The sequence below is a fragment of the Tigriopus californicus genome, chromosome 10, assembly GCF_007210705.1.
Source record: "Tigriopus californicus strain San Diego chromosome 10, Tcal_SD_v2.1, whole genome shotgun sequence".
NCBI classification, from domain to species: Eukaryota; Metazoa; Arthropoda; class Copepoda; order Harpacticoida; family Harpacticidae; genus Tigriopus; species Tigriopus californicus.
This window is the reverse complement of record NC_081449.1, coordinates 12,225,325-12,241,882: the sequence shown is the minus strand read 5'-3', so window position 1 is coordinate 12,241,882 and position 16,558 is coordinate 12,225,325. Positions and strand designations below refer to the sequence as shown.

The 16,558-nt window shown below is 43.4% G+C and overlaps 3 protein-coding genes across 3 annotated transcripts; 1 reads left to right on the top strand and 2 right to left on the bottom strand.

Annotated features, from left to right (window-relative positions):
* Positions 1-1,103: 1,103 nt before the first annotated feature.
* Positions 1,104-4,661, bottom strand: LOC131888919 (phosphatidylserine lipase ABHD16A-like). The gene is made up of 9 exons (XM_059237871.1): positions 4,327-4,661; positions 4,174-4,230; positions 3,049-3,356; positions 2,407-2,676; positions 2,043-2,346; positions 1,785-1,969; positions 1,574-1,713; positions 1,392-1,507; positions 1,104-1,318 (listed from the first exon to the last, which is right to left on the bottom strand). The coding sequence occupies exons 3-9, from the start codon at positions 3,150-3,152 to the stop codon at positions 1,229-1,231; spliced, it is 1,209 nt and encodes a 402-aa protein (XP_059093854.1). The 5' UTR covers positions 3,153-3,356; positions 4,174-4,230; positions 4,327-4,661; the 3' UTR covers positions 1,104-1,228.
* Positions 4,662-9,635: 4,974 nt separating this feature from the next.
* On the top strand, positions 9,636-12,783 carry LOC131888432 (transmembrane 9 superfamily member 4-like). The gene has a single exon (XM_059237283.1). The coding sequence runs from the start codon at positions 10,358-10,360 to the stop codon at positions 12,254-12,256; it is 1,899 nt and encodes a 632-aa protein (XP_059093266.1). The 5' UTR covers positions 9,636-10,357; the 3' UTR covers positions 12,257-12,783.
* LOC131888433 (putative RNA polymerase II subunit B1 CTD phosphatase RPAP2) lies at positions 12,749-15,822 on the bottom strand. The gene is made up of 6 exons (XM_059237284.1): positions 15,598-15,822; positions 15,386-15,500; positions 14,135-14,436; positions 13,314-14,057; positions 13,054-13,203; positions 12,749-12,982 (listed from the first exon to the last, which is right to left on the bottom strand). Exons 1-6 carry the CDS (start codon positions 15,696-15,698, stop codon positions 12,814-12,816), a joined length of 1,581 nt encoding a protein of 526 aa, XP_059093267.1. The 5' UTR covers positions 15,699-15,822; the 3' UTR covers positions 12,749-12,813.
* Between the last annotated feature and the right edge of the window lie 736 nt (positions 15,823-16,558).

The following is a 16,558-nucleotide window of genomic DNA, read 5'->3' as shown; positions in this document are numbered from 1 at the left end:
TAACTGTCAAGGACCAATACAATCAAACTAAAGAACTACACATAACGATTTGGAACCAGAAATACTACACCACAAATCAGAGAGAAACTGCTAAAGCTAAACATAAACATAAATGAGCAATAAACTTTTTAGGTCTTAAAGTATTTACGTCTTACCAAAGAGCCGTGAAAAACCAAACCTAATTGAGTGAATGAATGGCAATTCCCATGATGTCCTAGTATACCAGCCCATCTTTCGCTAATGGGAACAATTGCTTCTACTCGTCCGTTTATCTAAAATTCATATTATATAATCATGTATTACTACAATGGCAATAGCTCCCCTTTAAACGCTACTTTCTCGACCAACTACGGCTCGCCTATTCGTACCAGTCTCTTCCTTCCACAGCACTTTACCAATCGCGGTTCATTCTAAGGTAAGACAATTGCCATTACTTGCTTTGACGAAGGAGAATAGAAAAGACCTTTTTCTTATAGGCAGTTAAGAAAACTTACTCCAAATGATAATATATCGAAAGTTTCTGTTTGATGTCTTAAAAAGTCTAGAGTTTTAAGAATAGGTAACTATGAATGTAACAAAAGATGTCCAGTCTGGTCTCAAATACCAGTAGTATCTTACCGCCTGTTTCCATTTCTGCCTCGGTCAAAGAGTTGTGACAAAAAGAAAAATCGGCCTAGCTCCGCTGATGTCCACTCTCTCGGGATTAGGTTAGGTTAGATTAGGATTGTATCAATAATGAATCTACTTCCATTTATTCCATAGGCGTGGGATTTTCACTGAATGACCAAAGTCAAGTCAAGTTGGGGAAAGGCTGACCTCACGGAGATTATTTAGCACGGAAAGAGAAGGTCAACTCATGTTTAGAAACTTGTCACATGGACACTTTCCCGGCCAACCATTGTTCAGAACTTCTTCTTGGACAAAAGTCGGATATCGTTTGAACATGCATGTTTTGGCAGAAATCTGATGGCCCAAATAAATAGCTTGCCTTCACAACTTAGTTCTGCAGATACCGGTAAATCAGAATAGAGACATGTCTTGGTTAAGTGGGTTACTACATCATTTAAGATACTTTTTTCTTTCGACAAAACCTTGTAAACAAGTCAACCTTGATCCTTTCTTTTTTATTCTTATTTATTAATCAATACACACCTTGCCAAGGGATTGAAAAGAAAATAATTCATAACAACTGACCGTACTCTCAAGGCGAGTCAATAACAATCAACAATCAAAGTAAAGGATTCCAAGGAAGATTGAATTGGTCTAGGGTGAGGGGAATACAATGGGTCGAGTTGACATCGCTCAGGTATTTGGAGACCTAGAATGAGGCAAGCCAAAAAAATACTTGATAAAAATTAGCTTCACAAACCTTTGATCCTGAGTGACCTTACCAAAACTAGGATGATCTTATTTTTCTCTGATTGTGTTAACCCTTTGCCAAGTTCTGAAGGGAAAGTACTCACTCGCAATTGCGAGTCGTCAATGGAAGCCAATGGAGGCCGGCGGTCTGACACATCAAACAACATGTTTATTAGGCGTTTAAGTTTCAAATGATTCTTTCGAAATGTTTTACCTTGATCCACATGTTCAACCCCAAGATATTGCAGGAGAGTTTGTCCAGATTCCTCCGTCTCAAATAGCGCTGGGTATCTACTTGCTAATATCCTGAGTAGAAGGAAATTAATGCGATTGGTCTTGTTTGGTTGCGTGTCGCTAAAAGTTAAGACATTCGGTTAAACGTATAGACATATCTAATTTTATTGTAAATCAGGTTATCGACTTACTCGGTGGCGATCATTTCGTCACGACATCGTCGAATGAGCCGAATGGGCCCATGAAACCGTTCAGCTAATTGAGCCACGTCCAAATTGACAAACTCATTGATGGCCACACGGACCACATTCTCGGCCATTGCAGGCATTTTGGGTACGGCTAAGGGAGTGACATGATCAAACGTAGCGTCCAGTATCTGCAAATCCGGGCATGACGAAACTAATTCAATACAACAATGGTAAGCAATGTTGTTGTTTTTTAAATCGCACCACAGCCTTGATTTGTGGATAAGCCTGGGCCAACCAACTGGCCGGAAAACCACCGATACTCCACCCAAAAACAATAATATTCTCTACAGGGAATCCGAGTCGATTCACGGCGAACTGGAACACCGTGTCTGCCGCATTCAAGGTTTGATTAGGCAAAGGGGAGCCCGTGCTACCCCAAAACCCGGGATGATTCCATCCCAACACAGAGTAACTTGCATCCAAAGCCGTACTGCTCATGCCAATTTCGTAGAATCCGGCATTTCCTTCGCACACAATCACCAAGAATTGGCCATTACCCTGAAGACTGAAGAATTAACCGTCAGTACTTAACGAAAAACAGGGCAAAACTATCAAGGGGTTTTACGGTCGCCGATCAAAGAACATGGAGTCAATGTGATTGGCGTCCCTGGTACGCAATTTGAAGCGCTCGCCACCTTGCTTTCCAACGAGGACCCCTCGTTGTTGGGTCAAGGATTGTCCCACCATTGGCTGAAGGAACCAGCGAGTAGATCCAGGGTAGATGAGCTTGAGGCCAAGCGTGTTGATAAGAATCCAAGCGGAGGCTTTATGAGGCCAATAGGTAAACGAATTGAAGGCTTGAGATGGCGATGGTGTCGCAATGGACTTTGCAAACCTAATCGAAGAAGGTGATTTTGACCAGCATTTTACAACCAAGACCAATAAGGGGGGGGGGAACTTTGAGACTCATTGGGTATACAAAAATTCCAATCCAAAATAGGTATATAGTACGATTACGTTCATGTAATGTAAGAATCATAACCAACGGAAAGCGGATTCGTGTCACAAAACAGGTAACTAGGTTTCAATAGTCATGAAACAGGCAAACCCGGCCTGAAGATAAGCCACAAAAATTGTCAAATTAGGATTAAGGTTGAAACTAGGCGAGAAGGAATATTGAGTCAAATCAATGAAAAAGTTTTCATGATAATAATCTGCAAAGTAATGTTTTCCAGTCCAATGTTTTAGATTTCAATATCAAACTCACGGCAGGGTAGCAGCATCAAATTCCACGGGCCAAGCACTGAATTCAAAGTCAAATCTGCGGAGTGCCGTTTTGGCATGTACGTCAAAGTTTTGGGTCGCTCGCATGAAAACCTGCACGAACTCGAGGTAGTGAGCGTTGCCAGCCCTCCCATAGGCCCGGAGTCATAGGGCCAACATGTACAAAGCCGATATCGTTAACCCCCAATCGAATAAAGCACGGGGATGGTGGCGCCATCCCGCGATTCTTTGGTAGAAGAATGGCAAGTATAGCGGACTCGCATAAACACCGAACTCTAAACCAAAACGAATCTGCAAAATATCCATTCCATTGATCTCATGTTTTCATCAGGTGATATTTGGGGGTCCTGATACTTTCATATGGCCCAAGTTTAGCTAAGCAGTTCTACACGATCTAGGCAAACGGAACTTCTGCTATTCATCCTGACAATAAATCAAATCCTGTATAGTGATTGTAAAGTGTATGAAGATGAATTTTTATTTTTATTTTTTTTATTACGAGTATTTCACACCTATGATCGGGCTTTTGGTAAAGCTTGAAATAAACTGACTATTTTTCCCTAGTACAAAGCTCATTGTGGCTGTTTGGCTTGTTGATTCATGCTAAAATATAATTTAAACCTATAAAAGATTTACGGCATACCACCTTCAAAGACGATAAATTATTTAATTGGATAAAATTGGCCGCGTCCGTTTTGATCTTATGCCTCTCATGACAGTTGACAACCCTCTACTTCATTTTTATTTTTGATATACTTGTAAGAAACGAATGCCAACTTATTGAGTACATCGTTGCAAAGGGAGCGACTTTTGAACACACTTTCCGGATTTTGCTAGCTGAGCCACGGGTGATCAGCTCGGTGCCATTGAAACTTATGCAATAGCGGGAAAGTCGGCCAATGAGGTCTGTTAATTAGTCTTTTTTTGTATTAAGCTTGATTTGGCCATGATCATTCGGTCGTATGAATTGCTTAATTTGCATTAATCACTGGTTCAGGAGATGCAAAATTACCGCTGCCATTCAAAGTGGATATGGATATTTCAATAGTCTGTGGTGGCATGCGTACTAAGTGCTTTTTAGAATATCAGAATATGTTATATGATTTACCCAGGTCAGAATGGATTGGCCCCATTGTTCCGCTGCATTCGGTCGATAAGCCAGGCCCTGGATCACAGAACAAGGAGAAAACAAGAGAGACAAATTTGAAACACATCTGATATCTCAATTGTCAATGCCCTATCTATTCATGCTTGTGCGTACCTCACGGGGTCCGGAAACAGGATGGTGCCAATAAACCTGGGGTTTGAGCAGCACTCGCAGAATTTTACCAATCATGGTCAAGGGATGGGCCTCACCAAACTTGTCGCGGAGGTCTTTTTCAAGTCATTGACAATATAATTCCCATGTCAATCAGATAGAACTCTTAAATCACTCCTAAATCCTGATCAGAGATTGGATGGAACTAGAGGGCTAGATGGAACCGATAGAACGGAGAGCACGGAGAGCAGTTTCAAGCAGCAGACCAACAATCGATAGATTTCACAGCGCTGCTCTTTCAAGCAGCTCGTTCAAGTAAATAAGGGTCAAACGACAAACGAGTCCGATCTCTTTGAGGCAGGTGGGATAAATAGAAAACAAAAGACCTAGATATGTTTAGTTATCGATGAAGCGATGCTTTACCATTGGTTTCGAAGTGGTTGAAGGGCTAAATAGGGTTTTTCACTTTGTTTTTGATGTGGAACGCAAAACATGAGTGCGGAAAATGCTCGTCATTTGGATTCAGGGAAGCTCCAAACGGCTAGCCTGAATGTGGCTTTAACATAGGAACAGTTATCGTTGACCCTCTTAGATGTTTAGGTGGCTAAATCTTGAAATTGAGATGAAAAAGATAGCTATGCGGATCTTTAAAGTTGTTTGTTGATGCTGATTTTTCCTAGTTTCCATATGATTAGAAGTATTCAGGCTCAAGCTAGCGGCATGGTGGTCGGAATAAAGCCGTTGACTTCAGATGAACTTCTCCGCCAGCCAAAAGAAAAAAAGTGTAGGGCGGGTAATTCGTAAGATCGATAGAGTGATAGGGATTGCTGAGTCCCTTTTCGAACATGTGTTTCGAACTGTCTGTTTATGTTTGATTGAATTGCTTTTAAAGCGCTGTGCATTCCATTTCAGAAGACAATTCTACGAAACGTACAATATTCTGATTAAATTCACTTTGCTCTGGTACATAAATGAACTTTTCGTTTTTAACATTTAACTTATAAAGTGTCTTCAAACTGAAAACTGAATTAAATTTATCATTTTCAAATACCGTGCGTGCTCCTCGATATGTCAAGTAAGCAAGTATAGCTCTGCGCTGCTCACTTCTAAGCAGGGATGTGAAATCATAAAAAGCCATTTTTGACTAGGTGGCAGAAAATGGTGGCAGTAAGTGAGAGAAATTCCTTGAAAGTCGAATTTTGCCATTGCAATTAGTCTAAGTTCACAAAGTAGTATTGTTGAAGATCGGGACCATTTCATTGCAAGATCACTTTGTAAACCAAAAAACACCCTCTTACTAGTGCTATCAATTTCAACTCGTGCCACTAAGCTAGATGCAAGTGACCTCTGGCGTCACAGACCACTTCTCCCTTTTAGTTGCCTGGCTTATTACAAACCAAAGTAGGGGCAAGTTCTTTGGATTGCAGTTTTGTCACAGAACTTCAATGTTCATCCACCACCATTTTTGAATGGTGTTGATGATTTTGACGTGATCTTTTACATTGTTCCACACTGTCATTTCAGTTTTTGATTTGCTTTTTACAATGCTACATGTCTCTAGTATCAAATATCAGCCAAACTAAGCACCAACATAACCCACTTGTCTTTTTCAATGATTTCTTGAACGAGTATCAATCGCTTTTGCACTAACATTTACCGACTCAGAGTCTTGTTGATATCAATAAGTTGTGACGTCATGATACCTGATCTGTGTTACCAAATAATCAAACAAGAAAAAATGTATGAACAAAGCTATTCCATGGGTGGTTGCCATATATATATATATATGAAATATTTGAAGTAAATGCACTTGTACATTTTCAACTTCTGTTATTGTTTTCTTCAGATCTGGAAAAAGATATTTTTGCATCAAAATTCTCATAAGCAGCACAAAAGATTTTTGCCCAAACAAAACCAAAGACGCAAGGTAAGGTAGCACTGAGAGATCAGGGTGTCCAAAAATACTGGACTATGATGCAAAATTGATCAGGGAGACTATCAAAAATATTTGAACATCAAAAATCCTAAATATCTTACAACAACCTAATTAGCTCTTCTGGCGACAAATTAGAGACAGAAATTTTGAATAGAGTGGGCATTTGCAATTTTCACCTAATTTGAAAATGTCCCTCTTTGGATCAGAATACGGGGTGTGCAGTATTCATTACAGGATAACCTGCAATTATTTCTGAGGCTGAGTTAATAATTATTGCTGCATGTTGGTTGTGATGACAGAGCAGGAATATCCTTGTGGTAGGCAATTTGTGAACCCTTGTGATGGGCAGTCTGTAAACTCCTGTGGTGGGCAATCATTGTAGGAGGAGCCCATGACCTAGGGATGGACCTGTGACCATGGGAGGAGCCTGTGACGCTGGAATGAGCCTGTCACCCTAGGATGGACCTGTGGCAAGCATATGCTCACTCATATTATATCTATCTGTGATATGTATAAATAACTAGGAACTCTTGTTAATAAACAAGTCAACGAGATGCAGAGACTATGCCAAGATGTAATAACTATGCCAAGATGGGTCAACTATGCCAAGATGCGTTGACTAGGCTGAGATGCGGCGACTAGGCCAAGATGCGGCAACTAGGCCAAGATGTGGCGAATGGCCAAGATGCAGCAACTATGCCAAGATGCTGTGACATGACCTACATCCATGCTGAAAGTTGGTTGCCAGGTGCAAGGTTGGCAATGTGAATTGGTCTAGAGATGGTACTTGACTTGTTTATTACCAAGTGTTTGCCACAGACCTATGATCCTGAAATGGGTCCATGAACCTGGGGTGAGACTGTGACCCTGGGAAGAGCCCGTGACCCAGATGAGCCCTGATGTGAGGGAGATGAGATATCTTGGTGTTGAGCATGTTGACAATGTTTCAAGATTTCAAAGATCCTGTAACCCCAAGAAAGTCCTGGCTGGTTTCTACCAACAGTGTAGTGTCATTATCACTGATTTTAAGTATGAAGGCCTCACAAGATAGATCAACCAGGGACCAAAATGACATTCAAAAATAAAAAACCTTGGTTTGGTTTATTTGGGCTGCTCAGCTTACAAATTTGCCAGGGTGGTTGAGGTGATGACTCCCACTATCCCAGATATCCACCACATTTAGAGAGCCTTTTAATTAATCCAGGACGCTTGCCTCCTTGACAATCTAGGTTATTTTATAGAGTAACAATGCTTGCTCTCATTGGCTTGAACATTCCATCATTAAGGACTATGAATGATCAGTAACCAAAGTTCCCAAGGGAATTTGTGACCTCAGTATTCACTAATCAGTGTTAAAAAACCATGCCCAGCTCATATAGTTATCTAGGCCTGCCAATTTGCAAATGGTAATCTTGTAGTGCTCAATAAAGTTTATCATTAATGTACACAATTGTCAGAAAAAATTGAACAGCAGTTATAAGTCATACTACCAATAGGAGTCAATAACGCCCCATCATCTAGAAAATGTTCATTTTTTAACAAATGGCTGAAATCATTACTTTGCTAGCAATTAGATTTCCTTGTCATAGTCATTTCAAATATTACTCATTGATACCTTGTAGCTTGGAATGTTTGAAGCAAGTTAATCACTTGCCATTTTAGAACTTTAAGCACACAGAGTTGAGCAGAAGATGGCCTTCAGCTATAATGCAGAAAAGGAAGTGGGACGACAAAGGGTAGCGGACCCTGGGTTAGATCATCTTCTGCCAAAGACTGCATCTTTGCCAAGACATCAAGAAAAACAACTGATAGAAGTAGTTTAGCAAGTGAAGGACCATAATTCACTTGCTCATCTAGAATTGTAAATAATGTTATTGCCGACAAATACTGCTTTCATGCTTACATTCTGTCATCCTTGCCAATCAACTAATGCATCAAAATATATTCAGCAATAAACAGATATCCCCAAAATTACAATTGTACAAGTCAGGGATTATTTTGCCGTCAGAGGTCGCTGGTACCTGGAAACCCATTCAATAGGCTATAACAGGCGCAAAAAGGTAGCTAATTTGGAAATTGCCCTCCCAAAACTTCCCAAACGAGTTTTCTCCTAAATCTGGTCAACCTGAAGAAACTGTTAGTAAATTGCCTGAAGTTAGTAATGCCTATTTGAAGCTTTCCATCAATCAGATTCAAATGGTCTTGGAGAATAGGCTTCATAAATGAGAGAAGGAGAGGGAGGTGCCTGTGCAAGGCGTTTTGTTGTACCCTGTAACTGCACTTCTACTCTATGCAGCTTTGCACTTTGTTGGGACATTTCCTCCCTAGCTCACCCTGGTGTCAAATCTCAAAACGTGATCTCGACGTCTACCATTGGTGAATAAAAAATTATATCAGAGGAATGGCAGTATGGCTGGTTGGTTGTTATTAAGAGCTTGATGTGTTGATGAAGATATCCCTGAGCGAGTTTTGGAATGGTTCCATTTTTTTACTTTTTTCCATTTCTCTCCTGGAATTTTCGGTCTGTTAAACCATGGTTTTATGCTCAAGATGCATCTTTAGGAGTGCCAGAGTCGTCGGATTAATAAACAGTAAAGTACAACATCATGCAATATTTCAAGATTTGAAGACTGCATTAGATCTACTGACAGGGCTTGGCATTTAACCCAAATGAGTGGTTAACTTCAAAGCTTGACCAATACCAAGAATATGCAGGTACATCAAGTATTAAAATATTGCATTTCAGCCCAGGTCTCTTCACCCTGAGAGTTAGCTAAAATAAAGCACCAAGAGGAACCAAATTTGATCCAGAACCCTGTATGGTTTAGGGTATTAATTTTGGGGTCCAAGTTTGGAGACAACTTCAAGACCGTCGGATTTCAAAGATTTTGAAATAATGAAAAATATCGAAACCTTTGCTAATTGCTTAAAACTTTTGCAAAATTAGTTTACTTTTATCTTTTTATGTGGCTTTTTTGCTTTTAGACAGGCCTATTATATCTTCGCGTTTTAGACATGTTTTTCCATGAAAATGAATTATTTGGTGCTTTCAAAATAATTTTAGTGATTATTTGGCCCTCAAAAACATTTTTTTTTCTGAGCCTATGGCATGAAAATGACCGAAGCCATGGCTTTTCCATGATTTTCTGGGATTTTACCGATTACCAGTTTGGCCTTTAAGAACCTGAGTATCGATATGACACGTGGACATGTTTCTCTTTCGGTGTCCTCACTCCTATTCTCTATCCATGCATGCAGAGAGTAGTTGACGTAGCTTCAGCTCCGATCGTCAGCTAGCGATGAATTTGTCCATTAGTACGTGGGACCACGGCTTTACTTCAGTACTTTAGGCTGCTGGCTGGATTGGTCGGCTGAGTTGGCCAACAACCTCCCTGGATTCGCCTTGATTTCTCTCCCGTCGGTCCTCCTGGGTTCTGGTGGTTCAGCTGGATCTGTTGCCTCGTTGGCCTCGTCAGTTTCATCCAACCCTCAAGGTTCTTGTCTCCTCGACCCGAGTCTGTGGAGGCAACTATTTCGCCTCTTAACCAGCCTAGAAACTGGAGATCCCATGGCCCGCTCGTTTATCCGAGGCTTTTCCCCTGAGTGTGAACAGTGAACACATCCCAGTCAGCAACTCATCTATAGGTGGGCTGATGATTGCCTGATAGCCTGAGCGCCTTGAAAGCCTTTGGGGTTTGGTCGTTCTTCCTCCTGTCCTTCCTTCTCTTCTGCCTTCTCTTCCGCCCTCCTCTGACCGGTCTGTGGCTTGCTTTCGTCATCAACATGATGGCGCCTTGTTGGTTGGCCTGAGGCGTGGGCCTCAAACCACAAGTGATCCCCAGGGCTATCTGTACCTATATCTGTCCGTTTATTCACCCGTTTCTCCTTCTGGCCCGAGTCAGTTGCCTTCGCCCTCCGTCCGTCCAAGAGAAAGAGACTCTTGTCGCCCATCAAGCCATCCCTGATCCGTTGTCTGTCTGAGATGGTCATAACCGGTGAATAATAATAACCCGCCTCCACTACCACCGTCACCGTCTTGTTACCCGAGTCTTTCCGCTACGTTGTGTGTCGGGTCAATAAGCTTACCATCTAAAGAGCATGAGTGGGTGGGGATTGCGGTTGTGGTGGTGGTTGGGCACCAGCCTAGCCGTGGCCCGGGCATTTTACGTGCCGGGTGTGGCACCCACGGATTATGACCGGGGCCAATCGATCGAGGTGCGGGCCATCAAGATGACCTCGACCCACACCCAATTGCCGTACGAGTATTATTCTCTGCCTTTTTGCCCCCCGCCTTCCGGTCAGATTCAGTACAAATCCGAGAATTTGGGCGAGATTTTGCGCGGAGATCGGATTGTGAACACGGCTTATTCCGTCCAGATGGCTCACGACGTGGAATGTGCCCTGGTTTGCGGCCAACAGGGTACGCCTCAATCCTGGGATGCCCAACAGAGTAGTGCCGTTTGGTCCAAGGTGGATCAGGAGTATTTCATCCATTTGATCATCGACAACTTGCCGGTGGCCACCCAATTTCAGATGCCCGACACGCTTGAGATGCAATACGAGCCCGGTTTCCGATTGGGCTACAAGTTGCAGGATCAGCGGCTCATCAACAACCATCTCAAGTTCATCTTGTCTTACCACAAGAACCAGGATGATCCGGCCAACGTCTTCTACCGCGTGGTGGGTTTCCGGGTGGAAACCGCGTCGGTGGCCGTGGATGGCTACGAGTTCCCAGAATCGGGCCAGCAGCGCTGCCAAATCAAAGACGGGCATCAGGGGCAGAGCGTGTCCAAACATGATTCCACCCGCTTGTACTTTAGCTATTCGGTTCATTGGCAAGAGTCAGACATCAAGTGGGCCTCGCGTTGGGACATCTACTTGAACATGGCCGACGTGCAGATCCATTGGTTCTCGATCGTCAACTCGGTGGTGGTGGTGTTCTTCCTTTCAGGCATCATTACCATGATTATCATCCGGACCCTACGACGGGACATTGCCCGTTATAACACGGACGAGGACCTAGAAGAGAGCATCGAAGAGACCGGGTGGAAGCTCGTGCACGGTGACGTGTTCCGTCCACCCACCCACAACCGCATGTTTGCCGCCATTATCGGCTCCGGCATCCAGATCTTCTGCATGATGTTCGTCACCATCTTCTTCGCCATGTTGGGCATGCTCTCGCCGGCCTCGCGTGGCGCCCTCTTGACGGCCTCGATTTTCTTGTACGAGTTTATGGGCTTGGTGGGCGGATACTACGCCGGCCGACTATACAAGACCATGAAGGGCAAGGAGTGGAAACGGGCCGCGTTCCTCACGGCCACCTTGTATCCAGGCATCGTCTTCACTTTGGGTCTGTTCATCAACTTCTTCATCTGGGGCAAGCACTCCTCTGGCGCCATCCCGTTCACCACTATGCTGTCCATGGGCTTCATGTGGTTCTGCATCTCCTTGCCTCTGGTTTACGTGGGCTACTTCTTTGGCTACCGCAAGCAACCCTACGACACGCCCGTGCGGACCAATCAGATTCCGCGACAAGTGCCCGAGCAGATCTGGTACATGCATCCGTTCTTGTGCACGCTGATGGCGGGCGTGCTGCCTTTTGGCGCGTGCTTCATTGAGCTGTTCTTCATCTTCTCGGCCATCTACGAGAATCAGTTCTACTATCTGTTCGGGTTCCTCTTTTTGGTGTTTATCATTCTGGTGATCTCGTGCTCCCAGATCAGCATTGTCATGGTGTATTTCCAGTTGTGCTCGGAGAACTATCATTGGTGGTGGCGAAGTTTCGTGGTCTCGGGTGGATCGGCTGTGTATGTGTTCGCCTATAGCATTTTCTATTTCTACACCAAGCTGGACATTGACGAATTCGTGCCCACACTGCTATACTTCACCTACACGATCATTATGGTGGTGACTTTCTGGTTGTTGACGGGCACGATTGGATTCTATGCGGCGTTCTTCTTCATCCGAAAGATATATGGGGCCGTTAAAATCGATTAAATCAAAGGTCAGTCGTTGGCCCCATCCAACTAGAGTAAAGAACTATATAAGAATGATCAGAGAAGTACTGTACCACTACACCGTGAACGACTTCCATACCAAAAGGATAAGTGACTGTTGGCGGCACGAGGCAAATATGAATATCAGTCAGTTTTGCCGATTTTTTCCCGTTTTAGTGTTTTTGTTGCTGTCTTGATTGTTTTCTCCTTTCTCCCAAAGCACCTGCGACCTTCATCAATCTCCACTCTTTACCCATTGCACATTGGGCCAATGATAATGAAAAAGCCATTGGCAATCTTGAAGGTCCTACAGAATTGTGATATTATTCCGTAAGAATGTTCAGAAAGCACTTCGAACCTTTCAAAGATTAGTGTGGTCACGTTAGCTTTTTTTGAACGTTGTGCTAGTTGGTTCGCTGTTCGATTATTTGCCCCCCTGATGCCCTCTCATCACCACATACACCCTCTCTACCGTCTCTAGAATGATGATTGATCCGTTGGAAGAAAATATAATAATACGTTTCTGTATGATGAATTGATAACTGACATTCTCGATGATCAAAAGTCCAACTTTCTAACGGCAGAATGAATATCCGAAAGGGTGAAATCGATCCAAGCGTTCAAATGCTCTATGGTGGTTTGGTAGCCAAGTAGAATGAGATTGAGGTTTTTGCGGTTCTTGCCCATTAGTAGACGATCCTTGACCTCCAGATCCACGTACGCTAACCTGCCAATCACAAGTGTTCACATCCAATTTAAGATAAGAGAAAGCTAACTCTACATCGTCGACAGACTTACATATTTAACAGGTAAATTGACATGAGGGTCCAATCGGTCATTTGGAGCACAATATTCTTGGCAGTAAGTTCGAATGTGGTGACCAAATCCGACAATCTGTCACTGATATCACGATGGCGAATTCCAAACAAGGACAGGATGTCCGGGAACCTAGAAAGAGATATGTAACCCCGTTCAGTGATTCCGATTGGCACATGTTCAGTTGATCAAAGAGGAGTGCCACTTGTGGCAAGCAGCCTTCGATTTGCCATTGAACTCACACCCGGTCTAGTTGATCATGGACCAGTCGACGCCTTAAGGCTCCTTGGGCGTGTCGATCCACCAAGGGTAGGAAACGAACTTCCTCCACGTTTTGATCTTCCTCCATGTTGTGCTCGTCCTTCTTGACGTGCTTTTCAATGATGGTCTTCCCTTGCCAAAAGGAGTTCACCTTCAGAGATTGCTCCTCCACTTCCTCTTTGATATCGTGGAAATTGGGCATGGGCTTTAAGCTGTCCTCGGGCTCGTGTGAGCTTGTGTTCATATGATTTTCGGCCTCTTCCTCTAATTCCTGGAGTCGCAATTTCCGACACAATTCCACATATCGGCTCTTAAAAGCCGGATTTTCATTGGCCTTTTTGAACACTTCCCATTGAGCCACATTGGCCACCGACATATCGTTATCGACCATGGTCTCGCGCAAAAAGTCCTCGCCTTTGAGCATCTGGATTGTGCTCAAAGTGACCCATTCCGAGAGAGAACGCTCGACTTTGTCCAATGATGGAATCTCGACCTTGGCCACATTCTTGGACGGTTTGGCTCTCGGACTCAATTGAACTTGAGCCATTTTCTCCCCTAATACATCTACCTGGAGGTCCTCAAAGGACAACGACCGCTCTGGCTGGGTGGGAAATGAGGGCGGGATGGGGGTCTCAGGCTCCTCGTCAATGAAGTTCTCCACATCATCTTTGGTGAGTGTGGCCACTTGGATCTCTTCGCCCAAGCCATTTATCTTTGAGGAGGACCTGAACAAAGAAGACAGACACGTCGAGATAAGATTGGCCGAGGAGCGCCAAAAGAAACGCCAATTGATTTAGCTTACGGTGCTTGGGTTTCATCTAGAAAGACCACCGGAGGTGGGACCGAATCTGGATCATCGGCCCTAAGCCATAGAGGTGAGGTGGCCAGTTGATTTTTGAAGAAGACCGACCGCTTGAAGCACTGATTGGAGCAGAATTTCTTCCGCTCCGTGATGTCAAAGACTTTATTAGCCGAGGTCGAAATTTTGAATCGTTGCCGAGGGACTTGGGTCACGAGAGTGGAGCACAAAGGATAGCCGCATAATCGGACGCAGGATCGCTCTTCCACTATATCGTCGTAGTACTCGGGGTTGATTTCGGCCGCCTGAATGAGTAGATGATAAAGAATACTAACTGTGATGACTTCAAATAAAAATGTCTGGCAAATATAATGGGTCAATTGAAGAGAATGGGGCAAATATTTGTAAAAGACAAGAACTCAAATAACCCAAAGGAGTTAGTTGTGCTTCATAGTATCTGAAAGGCCCATGTGGTCTGGAAGCGATTGTTACTAATTGCTGATGGTATACAATAATGACACGAAGTATTGTAATGGAAATCCTCTAAAACGTTCCACCTGGTAACTTGTGCCAAGGAAACGTGGAAAATTGAACAATTAGGCCTAGCATATTAAAGCCTTAGAACATTTTCTTGCCAAATCAGAGCCCAGTTTTTTAAAGCGAAGGAGTACGAGTGAATCTTAGATCGAAAATAGGGCGCACTATACTACATCAGTTGGATCTTTTCCCGATCTAAGATTCCCTCCTGGGCTGTAAAAAAAATTGGCCTCAGATCCTCCGAATCGGATCTTTTCGTCCAACCGCATTTCATTGTGGAGATGTAAATTATGAAGCATGGCAAAAATAACACGATTCAAAGCCATGAAGACCTTTAATGTTAGTAGGAGTCAACACAAGTTAAAGGCTGATTTTCGCTCTTCGGCAATTTCTGGGAAAATTGTCTTGAAAGCGTCAAGTTTCCTTCAGTTGCTGCCCGATAAACATAAAAAGAACGGCCTCCTTAGGGGTAAAAAAGACGAATGAGTAACGAGTATTTGTAATTGTTAAGGGGAATCGTTAAAATGACAATATTTTCATATGTCATGGGATTACAGGTCTTTTTTCGAAAAGAGGATCGAATTACTGTAACTCCGCTATTACCCCCCCAAGGCAATCTTCACACTCCTGAAAAAAAAAAGAGTCCAATCAATGCCTTTGGCTCGTCTCAATTCAACAATGGCTCATTCTCTGTCAAACANCATCAAGGCTGCTAACCCATTGTCGGAGTCGCTCGGGGTCCACGTGGGTCTCGATGAGTTGCTCCACAATATCCACGGCTCGTTTATCGCACCACTTCTTCTTCTCCAACCCCAAGGCAATCTTCACACTCCTGAAAAAAAAAAGAGTCCAATCAATGCCTTTGGCTCGTCTCAATTCAACAATGGCTCATTCTCTGTCAAACAATGTTGCATCAAAACCGGACTGACCGTTCTTCAGCGGTCAACTTGGCTCGGGATTCGGCTGGTTTGTGGGCGGCGGGTGGTGGCCTCACTTGGGCGATAAAGGCTTCTTCGTCCGCACTTAGCATTATGGCTCAGTTTCAGTCAGGGTCTAGCGGCCAAATGTTTTCAGTGTATTTTTTTTATAACACATGCACAAGTAAGTCAGTAAAGTCAAATTCACAACATTATTTGATTGTAGAGTTGACTGCTCAGCAGCGTGACTACAAGACCATGCACGGCATGATCTGTTTTCCTGTAAAAAAGTCTTTATTGCGAGTTTCAATCTCATTGGATTATTATTTGACAGAGTTTTTCAATATATTTTGGTATGTCCCATTTTGGGTTCGAGGTCCGCCGTTTGAGGTCCGCCGTTTGAGGTCCGCCGTTTGAGGTCCGCCGTTCGAGGCGATATAATCCACTATAGCAGGGGGGTGGGGAGAGACCTGGGTTCGAACCCATGAACCCGAGCAAAGCTCGGTCGCGCGTTAACCAACTGCGCTACAACCATCTCCCTATTAGATAAAATATTAAATACGACTGAAGGATGGGACTTAATGATGTATGTAGCAGGCACGTGTGACTAAAGAAGTATGGTTATGTTCGATAAGTCACAGAAGAGGGAGAAGAAGCCTAAACATTACAAGTCAGATCTGAAAGTGATATCTTGCACATTTTGATGTGATCAAATCGCCATTAAATGTGGCGAAAAAATCGTTCAGCAAGAATTTCATCTATGAAGTTCTCAGCTCTTTGGTGATGTCATGTGGCTTGAATTATTTTTTTCCATTTGCCAAACATTAGGAATCTCTTCCTTGTTCTCCTCAAAGACAGCTTCAGTGCTAATCCAGCCAGCCTGAGATTTGAAAAAATGTGATGCTTCACTCAGTTGTCAAAAGCTTATGTAGCTGATCAAGAGCAGGCCGAAAATTCAAATTTTATGTAGTAT